The 8066-nt window shown below is 57.0% G+C and overlaps 2 protein-coding genes across 2 annotated transcripts; both read right to left on the bottom strand.

The window, feature by feature from the left end:
* Window positions 1-96: 96 nt before the first annotated feature.
* On the bottom strand, window positions 97-3487 carry ARPC5L (actin related protein 2/3 complex subunit 5 like). The gene is made up of 4 exons (XM_042786684.1): window positions 3301-3487; window positions 3114-3186; window positions 2854-3030; window positions 97-646 (listed from the first exon to the last, which is right to left on the bottom strand). The coding sequence occupies exons 1-4, from the start codon at window positions 3438-3440 to the stop codon at window positions 584-586; spliced, it is 453 nt and encodes a 150-aa protein (XP_042642618.1). The 5' UTR covers window positions 3441-3487; the 3' UTR covers window positions 97-583.
* A 144-nt stretch (window positions 3488-3631) lies between these two features.
* On the bottom strand, window positions 3632-8053 carry PPP6C (protein phosphatase 6 catalytic subunit). The gene is made up of 7 exons (XM_042786966.1): window positions 7946-8053; window positions 7780-7875; window positions 7634-7699; window positions 7001-7142; window positions 5933-6012; window positions 5583-5792; window positions 3632-4515 (listed from the first exon to the last, which is right to left on the bottom strand). Exons 1-7 carry the CDS (start codon window positions 8018-8020, stop codon window positions 4267-4269), a joined length of 918 nt encoding a protein of 305 aa, XP_042642900.1. The 5' UTR covers window positions 8021-8053; the 3' UTR covers window positions 3632-4266.
* Between the last annotated feature and the right edge of the window lie 13 nt (window positions 8054-8066).

The following is an 8066-nucleotide window of genomic DNA, read 5'->3' as shown; positions in this document are numbered from 1 at the left end:
CTTCATACAAAGGTGAACACTTAGCTTAGAAGCGGTATAATGCTGGCCTGCTTTTGAGTAAGTGTCAGACTTGGAATTTAGTGAAAAATACTTAACTCGTGATCCAAGAACTTTATTGATGCAGCAGGCACTTTACATTGAAACCAACCCCTTAGTCCAGCTCATCCCTTGGCCATTCTAATAAGCACTCCTCCCGCCCGTAGGCTGTCGGATCTGGCACCTGCCCAGGACACAGCTCCCTCTCAAATCAGCAGCACACGCGGGATCTTGGCTCACCACACTCGGATAAAGCAGCATCTGAAAATACCTGTTCACTTACAGTAACAGGAGGCAGGAGCGTGCCGTGCCTTCTCTCTGCCTTTTAAAGAAGGGATCAGGAGAATGTCTTGGCTCCTGTACTTGATAGTCAGAATATGCAGGAATACTCTTCCCCCACCTTTAAGGTTAAAAGCATTCCAAGAGGAGGTTTCCATAGTATTTCAGTAGATTGCAATCTCTAATAAGGAGGGACCAGTGTCACGTCAGCTAATTCCTTCTTCCAAGTCCAGAACTGAGCGTTGTCTTGGCTCCAGTTAATAGTCTTTTAAACAGTCTTTCTTGCTGTGAGAACTCTTACTATGGAGCCCAGTCCACCTACTGCTAGTGCCTGTGGGGCGGGAAAGGAGAGAGGTTACACAGTCCCCGCATCATGCGAGCCACCCGCTGCGGCACACGCAAAAAGCATCTTTAGAAGAACAAACAAGTGTTTAACAACAGAAGAGTCTGGGGCTCTTCTCCAAAAACTTACTTTGCACACACTGGCGGGTTGGGCTGTTCCACCTCGCTCTACCCCTTTTTTGCTCTCAAATCTTCAAAAAGATTAACTGGTGAAAAATCTACATTTTCTCTAGCACGTGCGGACAGTAAAGGCATTGTAAGTCATTTCATTTGGGTACTACACAGTGCCAGGCGGTGCCAGATTTCCGGGGTGACCCTGTGTGGCCTCGCGCAGCCCGGGCCCCCACCGCCGCTCGGGACAGGAGCTGCACTTGTGGGGCTGTTCCGCCTCGGCCGGTGCCTCCTCCTCCCCCGGGGCCAAGCCCCACGCTCCAGCCCCGGTGTGTTCCCAGTGCCTTGGGCCGATTAAAAGTTAAAAGGCCAGTGGGGGGGCTCAGACCTGAACTCAGACCTTTGCTCCTTCCCATCTTGGGAAGCTTGTGCCTCACTTCCCCTCTGTAAATACAGATGAGGGTCATCTTTGACTCGGATTACTGCAGTACATAGACAGTAATGCTCTACAAATGTGCTCCGTGAGACAAGAACCAAGCAACCAAAGGGCAGACGACACCGAACACAGTCACTTAGTAACTCAGGCACCGCAAAATCTGAAGGGAAAATTAGATTCTCCAAAGTCTAACCATCTTTTGGATCCAGAGGATACCAGTGTGGCATGTTACTGATGATGCAGAGCGTCTCACCTCTCCTATCCCGAATGGGAAAGGAGAAAAGGCTCATTTCAGTCTCATTTGCATCCCTCGATGTAAATAACGCATCCTAAAGTCTAGAAGCCGACGGACGTGATTATTATGAAAAAATAAATATTAAAGCTGACTGCTTAAAAGGCAGCGCGTTTGCTTCGCAGACAGAACTCAGAGACAGCCTGCTGGGTGTTGCAGTGTACGAAACGAGCACAACGACCGACAGGACGAGGCACCTCGCTGTCGTGAGGAAAGGGAGAGCGCCGGGCGCTCAGCCGGAGCAGCGCCCGCGCGGGCCAGCGTCGCCGAGGCGCCAGCGCTTCCCCGGGGACAGACCGGCACGGCCGCCCGGCCGGCCCCTCGCCTCCCCGCGAGTGCCGAAGGGCAGAACACGAGGAGGCTTTGAGCCCTGCCCAGCCGACTGCAGACCTGCCTGGTTCCTTTCCAAAGGAAGAGGACGAGATGCTTCACATGCGCCTACACGCTGCGAGCACGGTCACCTTTCCAGTCAGGGTGGTGTTGTGTAACGTTAGGCGCTGGGAGCACCCACCTGTGCTTACCTGAGAACAGTCGCCAGTGAAAAGAACAAGAGGGGAAAAAAAAAAAAAAAAAAAAAGAAAGAAAACCAAAGCAGAAACGTGGTGTTTGCTGTCCTGAGAAATTCCCTCTTCCTCCCGTCAAGGTTCTGCAGAGCCGGTGGCAGCTGGAGTCACCCCACACAAGTTCTGCCTTTGTGTATCACAGGAAAAAAAAAAAAACCCTGCACTCGTGACAAGGGCAGCGGCACTAGCGGGAGGCTGCAGGGAGCTGCAGCGTTCCTCGGGATCGTTTTTCCTGGGAGGAGCACTGCCGGGCAGCGCTGCGGCTCAAGCCCCCGCGGCCGGGGCAGGTTTCTCTTGGATTCCTGCCTGGCCAGCAGCTGCTCCGCGCTCAGCAGCCGCTGAGGATCACACCCCACCCCCCCACCTCCCACCCCGCGTTTCGCAGAAACACGAGACGACCACTCGGGAGCCCAGGGGAATCTCTCTGGAGATCTCGGAAGCCTCTCCCGGACAAACCAAACCGGTTTGCTAAACCCTGTTGTTACTCAGCCGTGTCACGTACGCGGCTAGCAGCACCGGGCTGACAAAACTGCCAGCCCCGCGCCAGCCCGCGCAGCCCTCGGCCGCGTTCTCGGCTACAAAAGCCCTGGCTGGACGCGGAGCTCCCTCCTTCGCTGCCCTGCCACGAGTCTCACCGCTCCCCCCCGGCTGGGAGTAAGGTTTGAAATACAGGCAAGAAGCTCAAAGAGACCAAAGACAGAGGGAGAAGCCAGTCCCTGTGCTCCTCGGGGATGAGCCCCCTCCTCTTGCAGGGGCTCTCGGGGGAAGCAGACGAGGGGTCACCAAACACGTACCTTTTCGTGCCACTGGAGTAATATTGCACTGCTATTTTCTGTTGGCTTTTCAAATCCTTTATAAATGTACTTCATTAACAAGTCAACGCCGTTTCTGTCTAAGGAATTCACTGCTTGCTCTATTTCGCTGCTTTTAAAAGACGTGAGGACTTTGAGCATCGTCCCCTGGGCCTGCTCCTGCGGAGACAAGGGGGGGGGAGAATCACGGGGGAGGCGGGGGGCGACCGGGGGGGGGGCCGGGCCGCGGGGAGCGCGGTTACCTTCATCGCCTGGCTCCTGGCGTGGGCGGGAGAGCTGCGCAGGGCGCTGTGGAACGCTCGGAGCGCGTCCCCTCTGCGGTCCAGCGGTCAAGGACTCGAACCGGCCCGGCCCCGCCGCCCGCCCCCCGGGGCCCCCCCTCCCCGGGCCGGGGGTGCGCTCGGGGCCCCCCCCCCCCCCAAAGGATACTGCCTCAGCAGCGCCTCCACCTCGGGGCCGGCGTCGGGCTCGGCCGCCGCCGCCTCCTCCGGCTCCTCCACGAACCGGTTCTCGTCGTACTGGTCGATGTCGAGGCGGCGGAAGCGGGAGGAGAGGGTGCTCCGCGCCATGCCGCCGGCCCCGCCGGAACCGGAACCGGAGCGCGGCCCCGCCCCCGGAACCCCAACCCGCCCGCGGAAGCGGAAGCGGCCCCGCCCGCCCGGGGTGACAGGCACCGGGGGGGGGGGGGGGGGGGGGAAGGAAGGTTTATCCGCCCTCGGGGCTCACGCAAGGTACGACTTTATTAAAAATACAGACTGTCTGAAAAAAATCAGAACAATTATTTTAATGTACAAATTCAGTCGCTGTAGCAGGTTCGTGTGTTTTTCACTTGGAATCCTCAGAAAAACAAAACAAAGGGGGGGGGGGGGGCGGGGAGGGGGAGAACAGCCCTTCTGACCACTTTATTGTCATCCACTTAAAACAAGCCGTGAGGAGGAGGAGGAGGACTCGGTTCTACGCCGCGGGCGCGTACACAACACCAGGCAGTCACAGTCCCATCGCGCACACGGGGTACTGACTTTGCTGCTGAAATTTCTTAAAACTTACCAAACAAAAAGCTGCATAACACACTGGGACCGAGCTGCTTCCCGGGGATCACGATTGTTAAAAGGAAAACGTTTCATCTAAACCCAGAAATAGGCAAGAACTACATGCAGTAGTATAAATTTCAAGGACATGTTACAAATACTCTGAAATTAATCTAGGAGAGGGAGGGGAAAAAAAAAAAAAAAACCAAAACAACCACTTGCTACAGACACAATAATACACAATAAATTTAGATAATTTAAAAATAAAAAAGGCAAGAGGCAGCATTTCAGCAGCAAAGTGCTCAATAAAAAGTATATTGTAAAGGGACAGTACAAGGAAGAGGGAGACAGCAGGCGGGGAAAGGTCTCAGAGGAAATACGGTGTGGTTGTTCGAGGAGGAATTACACGTTCTGAATCTGGAACTGCACGGAATAACTTTGGTTCTCTTGTATTTACATCTTTAAAGACCATGATTGACGCAATGTTTCCACACCGGTAGCAGTAATTTGGAGCAGACCATACCGTTACCAATTTCTCATCAAACATGAATTTATAGCCCTCGTGAACAAGCTGGTGCGCTCTGCAGATGAGTTTTAAGTTGTTGATGTGAACAAACTGTGAAAGGAAAAAGGAAGGTGAGTTTGAGCAGCTGCCCGGTGCTGCCCACACAGCAGCCACCTCCCAGCTACGCCCCCGCACGCGCCGGCCACGAAGGGATTAACGAGCAGCTCTTCCACCCAGTGCTCTGAGAAACCACTCGGGTTTTGAGACCTGAGCAGTGAGAAAAGCCTCTGGGATGCAGGCGAGGGGCGCGATGCCCTGGTCTGTGCCCCCCACGAGGATGTGGGGCCCACGGGGACGTTCCCACCCGGGACGGGGAGCGAGGGTCGGCTCCAGGGATCTGCTCACTCCTCTGAAGTAATGAATGGGCTGAGAGAGCTGGGGGGGTTCAGCCTGGGGAAGAGAAGGCTCCGGGGAGCCCTTCGAGCGGCCTCCCAGGGCTTAAAGGGGGGGAAGGGAAGGTGGGGGAGGCTCTGGGTCAGGGGCGTGGGGATGGGATGAGGAGGAATGGTTTTAAACTGACCGAGGGCAGATTTAGGTGAGATCTAAGGCAGAAATCCTTCCCTGTGGAGGGGGTGAGGCGCTGGCCCCGGGTGCCCAGAGCAGCTGTGGCTGCCCCCTCCCTGGAAGGGTTCAAGGCCAGGTTGGACGGGGCTGGGAGCCCCCTGGGCTGGGGGAAGGGGGCCCTGCCCGGGGCAGGGGGTGGCACTGGGGGGGCTTTGAGGTCCCTTCCAACCCAAACCAGACTGTGAAAAATTAAGGATTGTTAAGAAAATGGTACAGCATTTTTTTTCTCCTAAATCCTCAGAAAAATATTCTGCGCAAACCCTAGTGATCCTGGTCAGTCCCACTGCGTTATACTTTTCCAAAGCAAGATCAGTACTCTCACACCCGGCAGCTGCGTTTATGCTCTGACGTTCAAATGGCTCGTTTTTTTCAAGTTGGCTTGAGCGAACCTTCTCTACCGCCGCGACCTACTCGCAGTGGCCTGACAAGGAAAGCTCGTCGTCTCGCGGCGCCCTCAGTCCACGTGTCGCTGAGGTAACCATCAAACTGAGCTGGACGCTTCCAGTTCTCTCACACCTGCGGTTACTTTATGGCGCACGCAACGGCATCGTTACCTCATTCGTCACCTTCGCACCGAAGAGCCAGCCTGCTCCTCGCGGACTGATCGCCCACGTATCGACGTCTTCGGGGTCAGACCAAACGAGGTCGCAGAAGGCGCCTTTGTGAGGAATTTCTTGATTACGTTCAATGGTTCGAATTTGATCGAGTGTCTTGATGTCCGGAGAGAGGCCGCCATGCACACAGAGAATCTGCTCGTCTATTAACTGGAGGAAAAAAAAACACGTGTGCGAAATACTCAGTAATTTAACCCAGCCCAGAACGCTGCCAGCGTGACCCTTACAGGTCACCAGTCCTAGCAGCCACGTTTAGACTTGCATTTTTGTAATGTAGCGTTTACACTTACAGCAGCTATTGTGAGCATGTCAAAGACTTTGGTACAGTATCTCCAAGCATTAGCGTTTCCATATTTGGTTTGGCACTCATCTGTTAAACAGAATTTTTTTCTTCTTAATGGCTCAGAAGACAATCGGACAGTAAGATCAGACGCAAACACTTAGAGCAGAACGGGGTCAGGTGTGGAACAAACCCCTCCCCGGAGCGCGGGCCGGCCGTGCCGGCACAACGGGGGCTCGTGCGACGGCTTCGCTACTGGCCCGGCGCTTACAGCAGCGAACGTGATGCAGGAGAGTTGAGGCAGAACGCACGGCCCGACCAGGGCTGGTGGAAGATTCTCTTACCACCAACGGCACCTACGGTCGCTTCGTTTAAAGCTGCACCAACGCAGCAATAAACCTGAGGGCAGGCGTCTCTCAAGCAACCCGTGAGCACTCGTACTTGCTCTTATTGACACATTATCCAAAAAAAAAGTATGTTACAGGCATCGCTCTCTGGGGCGGGTGTCAGATGCTTTCCAGGATTTCCTCAGGTTTTATCAAAGCCTCACCCAACAATAAAGAAGTTCCCAAAAATTTCATTCCCTCAGTTTTGCAAACGGTTGTTCTGCCGCTTATTTCTTGCCAGTGGCATTTCCCCGCGCGCTCGCTGTTGACCGTGAGTGGCTTCCGCCGCAAACTCCGCGCGTGACGCGGATTTTCAGTGACACCAAAACTCAAGGGGAATTACAGCGACAGCGCGACTTCGCGTGGGACCTTTCGTGACAAGACACCGAAGCGCGCTCCGCGTCAAAAAACACGCTCCGTCTCTAAAACTGAACGAGGCACCAAAAAAACAAAGAGAAAACCCGCTCGCTGGAGGAAAGGAGCGGCGAGATCTGGACTAAAACACGTTCTACTTGACCAACGCGACGACCACGCTAACGAACGGTAACGCGCGAGTGGTCCCCAGCCCCCCTCCCGCCCGGCCCCCGGGGAGCCCCGCGCAGCGCCGCAGTCTGTAAGAGGTTTCCCCCGGGGAAAGATGCTGTTTATGACACACTAACCCCCGTTCAGAAACCGTCTGGACCAAGACTTACCGTAAAATCCATACACTTGTGTTATCTGCCTGCTTTCATGATTGCCTCGTAACAGTGTGATACGATCGGGCCACTTAGCTTTTAGTGCAAGGAGGTAAGTGAAAGTCTCAAGACTATAGTAACCTCTATCTACAAAGTCCCCCTGCAAGTCAAAAAGATATTGGTAAATGGAGAAAGAGTCAAAGCGGGTAAATGCAGAGCGAGCGCCGCGTCCGCCGCGGGCCGGGCGCCGGGGTCTGCGCCGAGGCGGGCGGGCAGAGCCCCCCGGGGCCGCGGCAGCACCGGGCCGGCCCCGCCGCGCAGCCTGCACCGCACCGCACCGCGCCGCCGGGATGCGGGATGGGGATGGGGATGGGGATGCGGGATGGGGATGCGGGATGGGGATGCGGGATGGGGATGCGGGATGGGGATGCGGGATGGGGATGCGGGATGGGGATGCGGGATCGGGATGCGGGATCGGGATGCGGGATCGGGATGCGGGATGGGGATGCGGGATGGGGATGCGGGATCGGGATGCGGGATCGGGATGCGGGATCGGGATGCGGGATCGGGATGCGGGATGGGGATGCGGGATGGGGATGCGGGATCGGGATGCGGGATGGGGATGCGGGATGCGGCCCGGCGCGCACCTACCATGAAGATGTAGTTGGTGTCCGGGACCTGCCCGCCCGTCCGGAACAGCTCGCACAGGTCGTAGAACTGCGGGGAGAGGCGGCGGCGGCGTGAGGGCGGGCGGCGGGCCCCGGGGCCCCGCGGGCGGGCCGCCCCCCGCCCGTTACCTGCCCGTGGATGTCCCCGCAGACGGTGACGGGCGTGGAGACGGGCTGCACGTTGGACTCCTCCAGCAGCAGGTCGCAGACGTAGTCGCAGAGGCGCTGCGGGGAGAGGAGCGGGTGAGCCCGGCCCCGCCGCCCCCGCCCCGCCCCGGCCCCGCCGCGCCCGCACCTTCAGGTCGTTCTCGGGCAGGTACTTGCAGAGCCGCGCGATCTCCACGTACTTGTCCAGGTCCAGCGGCGCCATCTTGGGACGGCGGCTGCGGGCCGGAAGCGGGGGCGCGGCGCTTCCG

The sequence above is a fragment of the Tyto alba genome, unplaced genomic scaffold, assembly GCF_018691265.1.
Source record: "Tyto alba isolate M040663 unplaced genomic scaffold, T.alba_DEE_v4.0 Super-Scaffold_11, whole genome shotgun sequence".
NCBI lineage: Eukaryota > Metazoa > Chordata > Aves > Strigiformes > Tytonidae > Tyto > Tyto alba.
This window is presented reverse-complemented; position numbering and strand designations above follow the sequence as displayed.